The 18,941-nt window shown below is 40.2% G+C and overlaps 2 protein-coding genes across 7 annotated transcripts in view; both read left to right on the plus strand.

Annotated features, from left to right (window-relative positions):
* Positions 1-8,580, plus strand: part of LOC145980011 (dipeptidase 1-like) — a 113,322-nt gene extending 104,742 nt beyond the window's left edge. For all 6 annotated transcript variants that reach the window (XM_083112967.1, XM_083112972.1, XM_083112971.1 and 3 more), the window contains one exon: positions 6,875-8,580. In XM_083112967.1, the coding sequence (XP_082969093.1) occupies positions 6,875-7,027 (153 nt within the window). In that variant the 3' untranslated portion in view covers positions 7,028-8,580. The remainder of the gene's footprint in view (positions 1-6,874) is intronic.
* Positions 8,581-9,081: 501 nt separating this feature from the next.
* LOC145980140 (dipeptidase 1-like) overlaps positions 9,082-18,941 on the plus strand; it is a 43,951-nt gene continuing 34,091 nt past the window's right edge. The window contains exon 1 of the mRNA XM_083113189.1: positions 9,082-9,215. Coding sequence (XP_082969315.1) covers positions 9,119-9,215 — 97 coding nt within the window. The 5' untranslated portion in view covers positions 9,082-9,118. The remainder of the gene's footprint in view (positions 9,216-18,941) is intronic.

Consider the following 18,941-nt stretch of genomic DNA (forward strand, 5'->3'; position numbering starts at 1 on the left):
CGTTACCCCCACACCCCCTATACGCCTTCATGGCGTGGTGCTAAGCACAGGGGAGAGCTTTACCTTTTTTTTATCTGTTCTCTGAAATTGCGATCAGAAAGCATGGTGTTGTTATAAACAGAGTGGATTATCCCGGCATTACCTCCACAGCTTTGGCCACACTAAAATTATCCAAAACCGAGGCTTCTTACTACAAAATAGGTGGATTTGAGGCTGGTGATAAAATATTATCCAAGAGCCACACAGTGCTGTTCCCCATGCGCCTGTTGCCAGGATTCTTCTCAGATTACAAAGATATTATGTGGAAGGGTGGTTTAAGAATCACATTTAGAAGAGCTGCCAATGATAATAATGCTTTGATGAGGTACAGCACATTAAACTCTACAGGGGAAGCTCTGCCCAATACCCTACCTGATGAAGGCAAATGCATTATTCAGACTATGGAGCTAAGAATCCCAGTTGTTGAATATGAAGCCAGTTATGCTCTTAAATACAAAGCAGATATAATAAAAAATCCACAAGTACCTTTACAATTTTATACATATCAATGTGTACAGAAGCCTGCCGCTGGTACTTATTATGAGTTTGATGCTACAAATTCATTCTCCAGTATACAATATGACATGCCGGATTTTGTGGTGGTACTGTTTCAGACTGGAAGACACAATAATCAGGAAAAAAATTCAAGTAGATTTGATAACTGCAACATCAAGAACATATATCTTAAAAATGGCAGAAATGAGGTATTTCCTAGAGAAAATTATAATTTAGTCATGTCCAAGGATGATTTTCTTAAATTATATGAAGCATTTACGGCATACAAACGGGTCACTAGTGGCAATACTGACATGTATTACACACCAGATGAATTCAAAGCACAGAGACCCATGTTTGTAATCAACACTTCAAAAAGAAAACAAGTTGTGGTTAATGACAGGACAAACATTAAAATTATTTGTGAATTCCACGATACACTCCCTGATGACACCATATGTAGTGTTATTCTTATAGGTGAAAAATCATATGTTTATGATGTAAGAAATGAGAGAGTCACAAAACAATTCTAGAAGATTTTTGCATATTACATTGTCTTAGTACTAGATATATGAGTTGAGGCTGGTGTCCAATTGAACTTAAACCAGAAGTAAATATGTGTGGGTGTGGGTGGGTGTGTGTGTATCTTAGCTTAGTTTTAGGCGTGGGCAAAAAAATATCAAGAGGGGCATATTTTTGACAGGATTATGGACAACAATCTGACAGAAGTGCCTTTTGTAAGTGTGGACAAATCAATCTGAGGGGGCTCGTCATTTCACAGGAACTTCCCGAGGGCATTTTTACAAAAATCTTGGATTAGACGCAGTACCACACTTGAGCAAAAAGCTCATATGGGCATGTTGAGCAAGTTTTAAGTGTAGCCAAATCTGCCTGAGGGGGGTTCATCATTTATCGCGCCAATAGTATATACTTTTATACTTACCTTACCTTACCTTACCATCCGGCGCTACAGCTCCTGTCGGGCCATGGCCTCCTCCACTATGTCCCTCCATTTCTGTCTGTCCTGGCATTTCTGTTTCCATCTTGTTACTCCTATCTTGTTTAGGTCCGTGCATACTTCTTCCTTCCATCTGCTTCTAGGTCTTCCTTTTCTTTTAGTTGAATATAGCTTACTCTCTATTATTCTTCTCGGCATGGCATCTTTTGGTAGGCGATATACATGTCCTATCCAGCTGATTCTCCTGGCTTTAATGAAGCGAACTATATTTTTATGTTTTATTAGTTCCTCTAGTTCGTGGTTGTATTTTATTCTCCATCCTGTTTCTTCTCTAGTTGGTCCAAATATTTTTCTTAATATTGCTCTTTCAAATACCATTAGCCTTCTTTCTGTATCTTTGGTCAACGTCCAAGTTTCGGCTCCATATGTTACTACTGGCCTAATTAATGTATTGTATATTTTCATTTTTATTGTTCTTGTTATTATCTTACTTTTCAGCAGATTTCTATTTGCATAATATGCTCTATTTCCTGCTCTGATCCTTCCTTCTACGCATCTTCCTATGTTATTTATTTCATTTATTTGATTTCCCAGGTATTTGAATTCATGTACTACCTCGAACTTCTTATTACCTATCTCTATTTCTTTTCTTCTTTCTGGTTTTCGTGCTATTTTCATATATTTTGTTTTATTTATATTTACTTCTAGGCCCATTTCCTTAGTATAGTTCTCCATGTCGTTAAATACTTGTATTAACTTATTCATAGATCTTGCAATGATTGCTATATCATCTGCATAAGCGCAGATTTGTGAGCTTTTATTAAAGATGGTACCTCTTTGGTCAATCTGTTTTATAGCATCATTCAATGCTATATTAAATAGTGTAGTCGACAATCCATCCCCTTGTTTTACACCTTTGTCAAATGTAAACTCTTCACTGAGTTGTCCTTTTACTTTTACTCTTGCTGAGGTGTCCATCAGAGTCATCTGTACAAGTTGTCTTAATTTTTTGGGTATACCAATTCTTTCCATTGCTTTAATTAGTTCTTCTCTTTGTACACTATCAAAGGCCTGTTTGAAATCTACAAATAGCATATGTAGTTCGCTCCCATGTTCATAATGTTTCTCTAATATTTGTCTAATTACGAATATTTGGTCTATGGTGCTCTTATTTTCCCGGAATCCTGCTTGATACTCTCCAAGGATGGGTTCAATTATTTCCTGTATCCTTTTATTTAATATGCTCGAGAATATTTTATATCCAACATTTAACAATGTTATTCCTCTATAATTGCTACAATTATATTTATCTCCTTTCTTATAAATGGCACATATAGTTCCTTGTCTCCATTCGTCCGGTAGTTCCTCCTTTCTCCATATTTTACTAATCAGCTCGTGTATTTTCTGGTATAGTTGTGCGCCTCCATGTTTAATCATTTCGGCTACCATATTATCACTTCCTGGTGCTTTATTGTTTTTTAATCTCCTGATTGCTTTTGTTACTTCATCTAACGTTGGTGGTTCTATTGTTTCTTCTTCCTCTTCTTCTGTTTCCCGTTCTGTATTTCCGGCTTCTATTCCATTTTCTCTTCTTGACAGTTTTTCTTTGAAACTTTCTGCCCACCGTTTTCTGATCTGACTTTCTTCATACAGCATTTCTCCATTTTTATCTTTACATCCTTCAATTTCTGGTTTATATTCTTTTGTAAGACTGAACATGGCTTGATAGAATTTTCTTCTCTCATTTTTTTTATCTAGTTCCTCTACTTCCACTAATCTTTGTTTTAAATATTGTCTTTTCTTTTGGGTACATATTCTTTTAGCGGCTCTTCTTAATTCTGTGTATCTTGCACAGTTGCTTCTAGTTTCTCTCTGTAACTTCTTATTTCTTGCTTCATTCTTCTTCTGAATGACCTCTTCGCATTCTTCATCAAACCATGGTTTTCCATATTCTCTTTTCTTTTCTCCTATTTTCTCTTCAGCTGTTTTTAGTATTATTGATTTTATATTTTTCCATTCTTCATTACTATTCCTCTCTTCTATCTCTTCTGTTTGCTCAGTAATTTTTTCATTAATGGTGGCTCTAAAGGTTTCACGCACCTCTCTATCTTTAAATTTCTCTGTGTCCCATCTTTTTCCTAACATTCCTTGTTTTCTTCTGTCCACTTTAACAATTTTTAATCTTATTTTTGCTCGCACCATGTAGTGATCCGAATCGATGTTAGGTCCTCTCAGGCTCCTGACATCCATTATTGATGACCTATATCTTTTATTGGTGAGAACATGATCAATTTGGTTTACTTCTTGGGTTCCTGGAATCTTCCAAGTTCCTAAATGAATGTTTTTATGAGGGAAAGTGGTGCTACTTATTATCAAATTGTTTCTTAAAGCAAATTGTATTAGATATGCTCCGTTTTCATTGCTTATGTTGTGGAGAGTATGTTCTCCGCTAGCCTTATATGTGGCTTCCTCCTTCCCAATTTTAGCATTAAAATCACCAATAATTAAGATCTGGTCATTTTTGGATATTTTCTCATATGTACTTTCTAATAATTCATAAAATATCTCTTTTTCTCTATCTTCTTTTTCTTCAGTTGGTGCATGTATTGACAGCAGAGTTAGATTTCTAAACTTTCCTTTTATTCTCAATCTACAGATTCTCTCATTTATTGTTTCTATCTCCAATATTTTCTTGCTGGTTTCTTTCTGAATCATAAAACCAGTTCCAAATAATCCAGTTCTTTCTCTGGTTCCACTATATATCATGGTAAACTCTGGTTTTCTTATAATTCCACTTCCCTGCCACCTTATCTCCTGTAATGCCATTACATCTATCTTATATTTCATCATTTCTTGTGCCATTTCCATCATCTTTCCTGCTTGTAGCATAGTTTGAGTATTCCATGTTCCAATCCTTATCTCGTAGTCCTTTAAAAGTTTGCCAGGTTCATTTCCTTTATATCTTCCTTTCCGAGGCATAGTGTTTGGTTTCTGAACCATTTTTTGTTTTATGGGGCCGGGTTGTTAGCCCTGCGCCCAACCCCCAACCTGGAGGACCAGGTAATTTTCTGTTGGGGTGTTCTTCCCCTAGCCTTTGCCAGTCCCCTGGCTACTGCAAGGCAGCAGTGCTGATTTTGGTCCGCCCTGGCTGTGCCAGTACTATATATATCTATATAGCATTCCCCTATCCGCCACCTGGGGAGGCGCCCGGTTGGAGATCAGCAACTCCTAGCCGGGATACTTTTATACTACTCACTTTAATATTTCAAATTATTGTATATGAAACTTGACATGGAATGAATGATGGAGGACCACTTACCAGGTTTTTGGTACTCGGGCTTATTCAACTAAACTTGTCTAAATTTTTCCTTCTAGTGTTGTATTTCCATTGTAGTGTGGTACCTTGAGGAAATGATCTGAAGATATTACTAATCTACTCAATAATTATCTTATACAATATAAATAGTTAACATGAAGAGGATATCAAGTGGATTTTTTTTGTTAATTTTATAACATGAAGCTTATAAAGTTTAATTGTAATCTAATTAATTTCCCACCCAGTGTAGCTACTTCATCCTACAGCCGAAGTGTAAGGGGTGACTTTTTCTGAAAGCACTCAAATGTCCAACTCTCTACCACGTAGTTTTGCATCCGAAAGACTCACATCCAGTATAATCCTCCGTGGGGTTTATGTTGTGTGCTGTTCATGTGTGTTTCTGATTGTCCCTTCATCCAGATCATTGTATCACCATTCATCTTCATCGAAAGTGGCAGAAAAGTGAAGTAAAATAAACTAAACCAATCAATTTATGCTACAGATGTCAAATTATAGCAATTTATGATCACGATAAAAGTTAAGGCACACAACGGAAATCTGAAGTATATTGTGGTCGTATACTCATGAAAAGTTATGTACTATGTGTACAGTGGGGTGCGTAAGTATTACCAAGCAAACTGTCCATCACCATGTATATTCTCTTCGTTCTACGTAATCAGAGCTTCAATCCAAACAAACTGCTGACAGCCAGCACATGTAATCCTTAAAAGCACATAGGTTGCAAGAGAAAATTTAATGAAAATGGCCATGGCCAATTTGCCGAACAATACTTGTGCATCTCACTGTACTAAAATATGACATTTTTGTTCGTTCAACAATAAAATGATCTAAGCTTGTGAATTTCCAGAAGCTATTTAAATTATAAAATAAAGTGATGGTGGCATTAATTTTATAAAGGGTGTTTCATAAAGTGCGCAGTTTTTGAAAATGCAATAACTCAGTCAAAATTGCATGAAAGTTGACACTTTTATTTTTATTATTTTACATATTCACTACGATTTAATAATTGAAAAGTGTCCAGCATATGCCCGTATGCGATTTAAAAGTGAAAAATGATGTCTAGCATATGTCCATATGGTATATTACTTCGTTTCGCATGATCGGTTGCTTTGATGTCTTGCGTCAACTGAACCTTGTAAGGGTGCATATGAAGGTGTTCTTTCAGTATTCGTTGCACTGTTGTGAACAACGGCGAAGTGACTTCGCGGGGCTAACATTCACACTGTCTTGCACTACTGCAATGTTTTCATCTGTGCGACGACTACGTTTTCGCCCAGGCGAACTTATGGTTGCAACTGACCTGAATATATCGAATTTCTTCACCAACCTCCTAACTGTTGTTGCAGTGGGAGCATTGTTACGTCCGAAGATCGCGCGAAGATTACGAACTTCCTATGCATAAGACTCCCCATTTCTGTAAAGTGTTTTCAAGATAACGACGCGTTGCTCGATAGTGAACCGCTCCATGGCAACTAAACTGAACAAATGACAACAAATTGCTCAAGTAAAAATCGGAGTGATCAGAGATTACGAAAATGATAAGAACAGTGTTGCCAACCTTCAAAGAAAAAAATGACAAGCGATTTAAAAACTGCGCACTTTATGAAACACCCTTTATAATAATTATCGTGGTATAGTTATTTCAAATAATATACTGCATCAATAATTTGTACTATGTTGATACAAGATAGGCATAGAATGTACGAACTAGAGTTCTATAACAGAAACCGAAATTTTACAAATAGCTAACTCAACAAGAATCTTTATTTCAAAGTGATAACGTGTTACAAGAACTACCATTCAAAGTGGAGTATGAAAAGAAACAAGAAAGTGAATCGTCGATCAAAATTATCAGCTAGTGAAAATTTTGTTTTTTTGTAACATATGCAGTGGATACTGTTTATGTAAAAAGAAATAACGTAAAGAAAGACTCAAATATATCAATTAAATGTGGATGAGGATCGAAATTTTGTGCATATTTTTCTGCAAGCAAATATGAACATATTAACTTTTGTGAGTATTTTTAATGTGTTTTCATTTTGCAGGTTAGAGATCAGATGTCCATTGACGGTGTCTTACCTTATGAAGATCTACTACCTACAGATGGTTTAACTCCAGAACAAACTAGCTGCAATTCAGATATCAAGAAGGACATTACACCTACAGAAACATCACCAACAACAATGGGGGAACTCTGAAGAAGCAACTCAAAATAGCCGAAATCTTTGTAAACTGAGAAATACACAAGAAAACTAAAGTGATTTAGACCTTAACGAGAAAATGTTACGCCATTTTCTATTATACTTATAAAACGGTGAAGCAGTATTTTGATCATTAAAGGTTGTGAGAAAGTTATTCAATTTATAAACATCTTATCATCGTAAAGTACACGGATTAAATTCATAAAGAGCGATACAACATGAAATTAATCTCAGGTACAAAACAATGACATGTTATAGTCTATACATTTTTAATAAATATATTCCATGTTTACTGTTGCACAATCGGGAGCATAAATAATTTGAGGCAAATTGTCAATTGCTATTTTCATTCATTATTCTGGAACATAAAAGACCCTACGATTGTATTGATGGTAGAGCAGGCCCCTTCGTTGGCAATATGTTTCAATTCTCGAAGCTCACGTTGCTCAAAAGTAAATGCACATTGCAATAAACAATTTGCCTGGAAATACATTTTGCATTTGCGTAAAACAATCCATTCTCTTGTTTTCTTGCCTACTTACGTCCATTTTGTATATTTCTCTAATACAGTAACTATGTTAGTCCGATGTGTAATCATTCTCATGTGATTTTTTAATAATTTAGTGATATAAATATTTGTTGCAAGAAATGTATATCTTCATTTCCACTTTATATAATTTCTAAATTATACATGAGTCAATGAAATATTAATGAACTTTAATTTCACTGTAATTGAAAATTATTCTGTATAATAAATACAGAAAGGAGTTCATTCTCTTTTCTTTTTTTAAAAAAATAGAATAGTTTTGTAAGAAATAAAATGTAGGCCTAATGCAAATCGTACACAGATTCAATCAGTTACGTACTCGTAAGAATTAAACGCGCTTTTGTAATTCAAACATAAATAATATAAATATTCATATGAATGAGTTTCCTATCATTTATTTATAATTTTTATAGAGAATTCCTCTTCCTGTCTTCAATTGATTCAACACCATCTTTCAAACACACGTTGTGCCTGTCATAAATATATACAATATTTATTTCCTGTTTACTCATCTTTTTTCATAATGAAAGTGAGTCGCATTCCTGAGCCTGCAAGGAGACTAAAAATTGATGTTGGAAGTGAAATTTATAATTTAATTATTTTTTTTCTATAATTCTGGCACTGCGAAAAATATCTTCTACCGATGATCCGCGAGAACACTTCGGACACTCTACTATTCTTATTCTTAGTATAGGTTTGTTATGCCTTAAGTGTAATCTTAAAATATTTACTATCTGTTTTCTGGAAAACTTTAAATTTTTACACAACATTGTGTATGTATTTAAATTATCCAACCGTTCAAATGTATTTATTGTTTATTCTAATTTTAATTTTCCGGCTCAATGGAGAGTTTTCGTAATGACCTGAGACTTCGAGTGAAAAATTGTCTAATTGCGAATATCTAAGAGGAAATCATTGTTGTGTTTGAAAGTTCAACAACGTCAAAAAGTATTTATAAATTAAATGTTTGTTATATTTATGCAATAAAGAGTATTTTCTTGGATTTTTCCCTTGATGTTGTTTTTCTTCTTCTTAGTCAGAAATGTTATTTACTTATTGACTCTTATATTGCTTCATATTATAAGGTTTTGGAAAAATTGATGCAACTGTAACCCAATAAAATATAAGCAATGTCAAGGTGAAATTCATACATGTTGGGGGCTCGTCCGAGATATTCATAGAATTTGATAAGATGACGTCACGTTGATGTCTTTGATTTTTCGAAGAATTACAGTATTATAATTTCACCAATCATACAATCATTTTGTCACAAGTATGCTAACTTTCTTTAATTACCCTTGAAATTACTATTGTCTAGAACTCACTCCAGAATAGTCGTTTTGTGGAAATTTCTGAGTCGCCTAACGTACGTCACACGAAAATTTCCGGAGGACTGCTCTCTATGAATCTTGCCTTGTTAGAATGTGTTCAAAAAGTACGTTGAACAAAAACAGCCAACGGTGAATGTGTAAGTCCAATACATCATTATAACGTTCAATGCTGATGAGTACTCTTTGATTTTATAAACAAAAAATACCAGCATGGCAAATGCAGAAGAAAATCCAACAACCGAGGAAGAAAGAAAAAGTGAAGATGTTTCAGAAGACATCACGTGTGTTTCGAAGCCTTCGGCTTCAGGTACGATAATATTTGTAGGAGCGGGATAATTTGGGAGTGATGAAATTGTAATACTTCACACCAATAGTTACGAAGGTAATTGTCTGTTATATCGGAGACACATTTCTATAAAATATTTTCAGTTTTAAATGGTTCGTACTTACCAATTGTGTATTGCGGAACATAGTTGAAGGTGCCATTATGCTTTTTACACGAAAATAACTTCGATTTTTCACATTACGAGTAATTCTTTTGGGTCCTTTCTTCCGTTGCGGAACATACAATATGGCGCGCACAGCTGTGGATCATCGCGCGTCGTGCTTGTGTTTTGTCGATTTGGAGTGGGGTATGCAGTGTTTCGACCTTCTTAACCGAAAAATACCTACTTTCGTGTTCATTATGTCATCACAAACCATTATGTCATCACAAACCATTAACGGATAGCCCCAAAAACCATTCCCGATAGCCCCAAAAACCATTCACGATAGCCTCCACAAACCATTGACGGATAGCCCCAAAAACCATTCACGATAGCCTCCACAAACCATTAACGGATAGCCCCAAAAACCATTCCCGATAGCCCCAAAAATCATTCACGATAGCCCCAAAAATCATTCACGATAGCCCCAAAAACCCTTGACGATAGCCCCACGAACCATTTCCGGCAAGGTTAGGTTAGGTAAGCATAGTTAAAAAAATAAAATAGTAGTCCAGTTTAGAGAGTTCTGCAACCGAAAGTGGAGCTCGGTGGAGCTCGCCTTAATGGATTTCTCTCGTAAGGCACCGAGCTCCATTTTCTGGCAGTGTTGCCAGCTGCTTACTTGAAAAAATCACCAAGGTTTTTTTTGGGTCTAACCTAGCCTAAAACAAGAAGCTGGCAATCTTGCTTGAGGCTCGCCTTAATGGATTTCTCTTGTAAGGCATGAGCTCTATTTTCTTGCAGTGTTGCTAATATTTTACTCAAAAAAATCACCAAGGTTTTTTTTGGGTCTAAACTAGCCTAAAGCAAGAAGCTGGCAACCTTGCTTGAGACTTGCGTTACAGTGCATAAAGCAAGGAGCTGGCAATCTTGCTTGAGGCTTGCCTTACAGTGCATAAAGCAAAGTTGCCAACCTACTGGTACTTTTACCATAACCTTTTACAAAAAAAAAGAGAGAGGAGAGAAAGAGGTGAGAGAGAGAGGAGAGAGAGAGAGAGAGGAGAGAGAGAGGGATGAGTTAAACAACCGACAGCTGCCAACACCCACCCTAACCTAACCTAACCTAACCTAACCTAGCCTAACCTAACCTAACCTAACCTAACCTAACCTAACCAGGTCTAACCTAGCCTAAAGCAAGGAGCTGGCAAGTTTACTTAAGACTTGCCTTACAGTGCATAAAGCAAGGTTACCAACCTACTGGTACTTTTGCCATAGCCTTTTACAGAAAAAGAGAGGGGAGAGAGGGAGGGAAGAGTTAAACAGCCGACAGCCTACCTACAGCTTTTTTTTTCCCTTGGTCTAACCTAGCCTAAAGCAAGGAGCTGGCAACTTTGCTTGAGGCTTGCCTTACAGTGCATAAAGCAATTTTTGCCAACCTACATATACTAAACAAAGAGAGCCGGCACTGCCGTAAAAGAGAGAAAGATGGATGGGTGGGAACACTGCACGGGTTCAACGTCATCAAATAAAAATCGGCTTAATGGTTTTTTCTTGTAAGGCATGATTTCTATTTTCTCGCAGTGTTACCAACTCCTACCTACACTTTTTTTTAGTTGGCAAGGGCTAGAGAGAGAGAAAAACCTATAGCTGGGAACAGTAATGAGCGAATGCGCCATATCGTAATTTTCCAACTCCCGGGGGCCAATGTTTGTATATCGCGACCTTTGTAAACCTCTCTCTCTCGGGGGAACGACGTGCCACACACACACACACACACACACACGCACGCACGCACGCGCGCGCAAATGTATTGTAACACAAACAAACAAACAAATAATAATTGTTGTTTTTTAGAATGCCTGGCCCCTATAACCTCGCCAGGGTGCGTGGTGCCCAACCAAAAATGTAAAAGTTTTCTAATGGCTGCGGTTATAGATTACCGCACCTCTGTAGAGTTTCACGTGTTTTTTTTTCCCCCAAACTTCCATGAAACCCTACAGAGGACCTCCGTAATGCATGCAACGTGTACTAACGACTCTAGTGTTATTTGATGTTGTGATATTTTTGGATATAGAGTTTTATTGTGAGATATAGATAAAAATAATTATGTTTATTATAATATTTTCTTGATGAAGATGGAGAATGTATGTGTGTGTTACAAATAAAGTTGCATGCTTTTTTTTCTAGTGTGTGTGTATGTGTTTTTGATGTTTCGACAGCATCTGAAACGATAAAAAAAAATTTTATTGTTAATTTTCACGTGTAAAAAACAACAACAAATTTTTTTTGTGCAAATTTTCTGATTGTCTCGTGCTATAGTGCAAAAAAGATATTGTAACTGATAACTAATGAAATTGACATTTGTAACTGATCTGAACTAGTGAAATTCGTATTGTGCCATTGTAACTGATTGTGCTAGTGCAGAAAATTTCTTATTGTGCAAGAAAAGATGTTAAAAAACTTGTTAAAACTGCTCTGTGACCCTCTCGTTCTTCACGTCGTAGGCGAAGGACTTCTCTGCAATCAGGATGACACTGCATAGGGTATCCTCGGGCAAGGCATCGTGGAACTCGCAGACGACCTTGATGTTGGTTCGATCGTTGACCACAACCTTCTTTCTCTTAGATGTGTTGATGACGGTCATGGGTCTCCGTGCTTTGAACTCGCTGGGCGTGTAGTACATGTCCACGCTTCCCTCGGTCACGCGTTTGTAAGCCGAGAACGCTTCGTAAAGTTTGAGGTAATCGTTTTTGGTCACGTCGAGGTTGTAATTCTCGCGTGGGAACACTTCGTTGCGTCCATTCTTCAGATAAACGTTCTTGATCTTGCAGTCGTCGAACTTGCTGGAATCTTTTTCCTGATTCTTGTCCCTCCCGGTCTGAAAGAGCACTACGACGAAATCTGGCATGTCGAACTGTATGTTGTTGAACTGCGTCGTCACGTCGAATTCCATGTGACTTCCCGACGCCATCTTCTGCACGCACTGGTAACCGTGAAAGTGAATCGGCACCTGCGGACTTTTCAAGATCTCCGCTTTGTACTTGAGGGCGTAGTTCGTTTCGTATTCCACCACCGGCATTCTCAATTCCATGCTCCGGATGACGCATTTTGCTGCTTCGGGTAAAGTGTTGGCTATCGGCGTGGTGCCGTCCGGACCCAAAGTAGCGTATCGCATCAGTGCGTCGTTGTCGTTGGCCGCTCTTCGAAATGTGATCCTCAGTCCTCCCTTCCACATGATCTCCTTGTAGTCCGAGAAGAAACCAGGCAGCAGACGCATGGGAAAGAGCACCGTGTGACTTCTCGTCGATATTTTGGTCCCGGCTTCGAATCCCCCGGCCTGGTAGTATGCTGCGTCCGTTTTGGATAATTTCAACGTTCCCACCGCCGTCGACGTGATGCCTGGATAGTCTATTCTGTCGATGACGGTGTTGTGTTTCCTCACCTCCACCTGCGAGAACAGGTGAGGCACGAAGTTGTCCACGAGTATCAAGTTTGCTGCTGCGGGAAACGCGTCTCCGCTTTCCTTCTTCACCACGTCGAATTGAAGGTAGAGGTCCGCTCTGTGAGGATGAACGAACCCGTCGCCTACGTCCACGTCGTATTCGATCTCCCTGTTCGCTTCGTTCAGATTGGCGAACGTGCGACGGTTGGGAGGGAAAGATTGCAATTCGTAACTTTCGATTTGCTCCATTTTACATGTATGGTTATTTATTATATGTTGATCTCCACGATGGCCGTCGTAGTGGCACCTGCGAAATCCACCACGTCTCCTTTCTCGTTCGTCACCACCAACTCTATGTCGTCTATGCGGTTGCGACATACTGGAAAATAGATCGGCGAAGAGGGCGTGTAGATGATCGGTTCCATGAACTCGGAACTTGGTTTGAAAGTGGCTATGATTCCCGTCTGCTTGTGACTTCCTAACAATCCGTCCGAAGATTTCGTGATCATGCCTTCCGCCACGTTACAGTGTACGTTCAGAGTCTCTATGGCCAAGAATTTAGGAATGTTGGTTGCCACGTGCTTGATGCCAGCTTCGAGTTTGGTGTCGTTCTCGAAACCTAAAAGTTCTCCCATGGTGCCCAGGTCCACGGTCTCCGTCGCGGATAGGATTTCCACTCTGTGCGTGACCGAATTTTGAGAAAGGTATGTGCCTTTGGGTAATTGAGCTTGCAAAGTGGAAAGGTTGTATTGGCCTGGCGTGACGACGATGTGTTCGCTTCCGACGCTAATTTTGTTGTTGTGATGCGTAACATTGGGTATGAGGTACATGCTGTAGAATGCACGCAGAGCCACGGATTTAGGATAGACGATGTCGTCGTGCAGCGTGAGTTTCAAGATCGAAGATTCGCTCGTGAGATGGAACACGCCCATCCTAGTGATGCTGTTTGAGGTTCCACAATGCTTTTTGGAAATCCTCGATCGTAGGGTTATTTATTTTAGAGAGAAACGCGAGCACGGAGAGGCAGAGATGACCGCAGTTCACGTCTCCGAAATCTTGAATGCGTTCGTCGTTGTAGTATATGGAGGTTTTGTTCGTTTTCAGATAATGAATTAAATTTGTAGGTGGAACACCTCCGAAAGAATCGAAAACGAATGCTTTATCATCATCGTTTTTGTGGTAACATATCCAATGCGTGCCTGGATTTTCTTGACCGTCCAAGTTGACTACGCCGCATTCTCTTCTTTTAACGCTTGAAGGTAACGAGTCGGACATGAAAACTCCTCTGAAGTGTTTGATTTGTAACGGTTCGATCAGAGATTCAATGTCTCGGTTGGTGAGTGCTTCTGTTTCTTTTTTTTAAACTTTTCATCACGCCCTTCCCCTTTTTCTTCTCCATGGCCAGGTTGTGACGTTTCTGTTCTTCCAATTCCGCCTTGTTCTTCTTTGAGTCGATGACGGTTTTCGCGATGGCGGCACTTCCGCCGGCCAAACTTCCAACGGCCCCCAATGCCGCCAGGATGGCCGGGATGCTGAATATGAAACCTCCGATCTTTTGCTGTTTCCGCGAACGCTGCAATCTTTTCAATTGAGGTGTGCTGAGCAGCAATTTCATTCCGTGTCCTTTCGACAAGCAAGAACGTTTCTTCTCGCGTTGTTTCTTGGTGAGTAACCCATCGAGAGCACCTAGATTTTTTAGATTCGAATATGGTATCTGGTACACGACACCCTTGGGCTTCATGTTGATGCTCTATGTGTTATTTTCACGGTATGTTATTTATATATATATTCTGAGATTTTCTCTTGTGTAGTTTTTTTACGGTATGTTATTTATATACCCCACCCCAATTTTTGTTTTGTGTTCATGGCGATGGTGGTACCCAGTGCGGCGACCCGTTCACCCAGCGATGCGTCTCTGCTCACGAACCTTTCGAAAGCTGCGTGTTCCAATTTTTTGTCTGCTTCGTGACGTGCGTCCAGATCCGTCTGCGTGGCGTTGTAAGCGATGTCGTGATCTTTGCATGCCGCGTCCAACGGATTCACACCCTTCTCTCCTCTCTCCAATCTTTTCTCGAGTTTGGTACCCGGTCCGCAGTACTGGTAGCCAGGTAGATGCATCACGAAAGGTAACTTGTTGATGATGTCGTTGACGAGTCCCTTTCCTTCGGCCACGTTCCAAAATTTCGGAGGCAGCGTGTTGATGATTTTGATCAGGTAACCTATGCCCTTGTCGTCGTTCACGATGAAGTTGGAAAGTTTCGTGCTGATCATGTCCACGATGCCAACCTTCTCGTTGTAGAAATTACGGTTGCCTGCATTCTCTTCGCCGGCTATCACCAACAATCGGTCCACGAGTTTCCTAACGTCGTCCACCCAAACGAATTCTTTGGGTAACGTGTTGTAGCGTTTGACGCCGCTGCCTGTTTTGACCTGGTTCCAAATCGGTTTGATGAGATTCCTGTACTTCTCGCCGCTGCTCGATTTCACCCTATTCTGCGAGGCGTCGTTGTTCTGGTACAAGGCATCCGTCATGATCAGAATTTCCTTGTAACTTTGGTAATCTTCGTCGGTGTAATGTTTCGGCTGCTTTTTGGCGACGAGTTCCCACAGTCCCAGCGTACCCGGATACCTGTTCCAACTATCCTTGTCGCCTAAATTGACTTTAATGTCGTTGCCTTCGAAGGTCACCTTCGATTTCCCAATCTTCCACACCACACCGCCGCCTTCGCTGGTTTCCATGCTGGGATACAATCCGAACACTTCATCCTTGTCGAATTTCCCCGTGCTCAGGTAGTCTCGTGCCAAAGGTCCCAACTCGATCTTATCCGAAGACGACGTGCTACCAATGGCTCGACGTCGTGCCGGTGCATCCTTCAGTTCGAACGGCGTCGAAGGAATGCTCGAAATGGGCGTGGGTACGGCGTAACTTTTAGCTGCGAGAGGTACGAGTTCATTAATCAAATTTTTATTTTGTTCCGTGACACTTTTAATTTCTTTACCTAGACTGCTGATGGCATCGATCACTGGTTGATCCTGACGTTTCTTCTCTTCGTAGAATCCGCGATTCTCGGATTTCCAACCTTTGAAGCGTTTCGCGAGGTAATCGCGAAGCTTGAGATTTTCGTCTTCGATTTTTCGTTTCGTCATGACGTTATTTATACACGTCGTTTCTCACAACGTTGCAACGTTCAGAAAGTCGTTGATTTTGTTTCTGTATTTTCCATCGTTGGGTTTTCTCGTCATGTCGATCGTAGCGAATCCGAAATCGTCACCGTTCCAGCAAGTAGAGCAGCCTTCCGAAAATTGATTGTAGTTCATGTCTCCGCCTACGTAGTCATCGTACGCGTGCTTGAGGTTGGTGTGATCTTGACGAAACAAACATATGAAATTAGCGTTGTCGCGTACTAACTGTTTTGGAATTTTGGAAAACGTTTGAGCTAGGTAGAAGCAATCCATTCCTTTGTGACGACCTTGCGTGAAAAAGTTGCGAATTTCATTTTGATTTTCCAGGATGGCGTCGTCGAACACAACCACTGAATTTTCACGACAATCGTCGAGTGGTTTTATTTCCGAAGCGAACGTTGCAATGTCCAGACCATCGTACAGTTTCATCAGTTGCTGGTATTTGGATTGCTCCAAACTTTTCGAGAACACGTACAGGTGCCTGTTCTTCCAATTTAACCAATTCGGTGCGAGGAGAAAATTGTCCACGAGCAGTGTCGTTTTCCCACACCCCGAAGGACCTACGATCAGACAGCGGATGCTGTCGGGAAGCAACTCGCCGTTCTTTTTTTTTCTCGTTTGACTTTCCGGATCCGGTAGACGCTTCACCACGTTCCACGTACTTACAAGATCACTTCGTCCGCGTCGATTCAACTCTTTTCCGGAAGTCCCAGCCATTTGACAAACAGTTTGTCACCTTTCCTACGCAATACTTTCTCGATGAGGTACGTGTCGGGGTGTTTCGTTTTAGAGAGTTCCTCTTCGTAAAATCTTCCTTTCAAAATCTCGCCGCTACTATCTTTTATTATATACGTGTGTCGGTTTCCGGGTAGAACTCGAACCACCGTAAAAAGTTCCGTGCTCCAATTTTTTGTGAATCCCTTCTCGAAGGTGCGTTTGAATTTGCTGATCCTCACCTGGTCTCCAATTTTGTATTTAGCTTTTTTTGTCGTGGGTGTGTACTTTGGACAGTAAACGGTAGAAATTAAACGCTGCTCGTCGGACTTGGTAACGTCAACTGGCTTCATGCCTATCGTTCTGTGTACCGTTTCATTATAGGTGTCGACGAGTTCCGGCAGGATGTCGACCCATTTGTAATTTCCCCGAAGCGTGAATCGTTTCCACATGTGTGTTTTCAAGGTTCGATTAAATCTTTCCACGATGCTGGCTTTGATGTGACTGAAGCTCGAATAATGTCGAATCTTGTGTTTTTGAATAAACTTTTGGAATACAGCGTTATAAAATTCTTTACCGTTGTCCGTTTGCAGAAACCGTGGTCGTCTGCCACCGCTTTCGCGAAAAATTAATTTGAATGCTTCCGTGACGCATGTTCCCGTTTTCGCCTTCAAAGGTAGAGCCCATGCGAATTTCGAAAACGTGTCTATGACAGTGAGAAGGTACTTGTTGCCCTTGTTCAATTTATGCACGTTTTTCAAATTGCCGCTACTCATCTCCACGAGGTCACTTTGCCAGAGGTCGTCGATGCCCTTGGTTACCACAGCCAAACGTTCGTAGTTACGGCGTGCAGGTTTATGCAATTCTTCGACGATGGCTTGCCTAGACATTTTTTTTTAGAGATTACGTTTCAAGAGAAGCACAAGCGTGATGGGATTCAAAGAGGGTGGCACTTCGCTCGTGTTTTAATTAATCAGCTTATCGCCGGCACTCACGTCGAAAACGGTGAGATCTTCGTCTTCGTGTATTTCATATATGTTGCGCGTTTCGTTCCAACGTGCCAGAGGAATGTTTCCTGCTTTCTGGACACCACGATTCGATATCAAAGTCATGGTAGGAACGCTAGCTTTTCTACCGTGAGACCAGTACGAAAATTCGTTTATCTGAATCGTGCCATCGAGGAGAAACTTGTAGTACGGATGATAAGGATGCAACATGTACAGTTTGTTACCTTCGACGAACGTGGAGATTCTCTGTTGATTGGGTACGCTGTTGATTTCGATGGCTTGCAGAAAATGCAGTTTAGCGAATTTAGTGTCGACGCCGAGCAGATTACTGTGAACTTGTCCGAGTTTATTTTCGATGGGCAGCAAATGCTCGATTATGGTATCCGTTACGGTAGAAAACGACGGTTTGATTTTCACTTCCACGTTCAACTGCTTGTAGTTTTCGTTGAGTTCTTGCAACTTGGCACCGAAAGAGGCCAGCGTCGATTCCTGCGTGGATTCCAGCACTCCAACTTGATCTCTGATGTTGACGACGATGTTCTGAAGGTTCTCGACTTGATTCAATTTCGAGCTCTTCTCGGTAAGATCGTTCACGATGCTTCGCATCTCTGTAAACTGCGTGTGAAGGTCGGCGACGCTCTGCGAAGTGGGCAGCGTCGACACCAGCGAACTAATTTCGTCTCGAATCTGTTCCACGTTCGCCGTTTCCGTTTCTAGTCGTTTCAGCATTCGAGATATGTTCCTTTTCAAAGTGTGCAATTCTTTGGAGGTGGGGAGATTGGCCACTTTACTCTCGAGATCGCTCAATGAGCTTTTGATGTCGCTCGATTCGGATAGTGCCGTCACCGCCGTTTTTAATTTTTCCAAATCTTCGCTCGAAGGCACGCTTGTCCGTAACGATTCCAAGTCACCCTGTATGTTGTCCAGTACGTGATGAAAATGAGCAAGATTCGTTTCAACGTTCAAATTTTCTAAATATTCGATCTTCTGCTGAACCGTGCTCAACGTGTCTTGAATGCTCGTCAGCGCGCTCGCTTCAGCGTGAATATTTTTAATTTCTTCGTTGATCAATTCCAAGGACGCCTGAAGCGTAGAGATGGTGGTTTGAATGTGTTCGAAATCTCGATAGGCCTCCAATTGAATTTTTATGTTCGCGACGCTTTTACCGATGACCTGCAGTTCGTCCGACGATGGTAGGTTCGTCATTGTATCTTCCAAAGTCTGCAACTTGGATTTAATTTCTTCCAACGTGCTGGTGAATT

This window comes from Lepisma saccharinum, chromosome 27 (genome assembly GCF_977018435.1).
Source record: "Lepisma saccharinum chromosome 27, izLepSacc3.1, whole genome shotgun sequence".
Lineage (NCBI taxonomy): Eukaryota > Metazoa > Arthropoda > Insecta > Zygentoma > Lepismatidae > Lepisma > Lepisma saccharinum.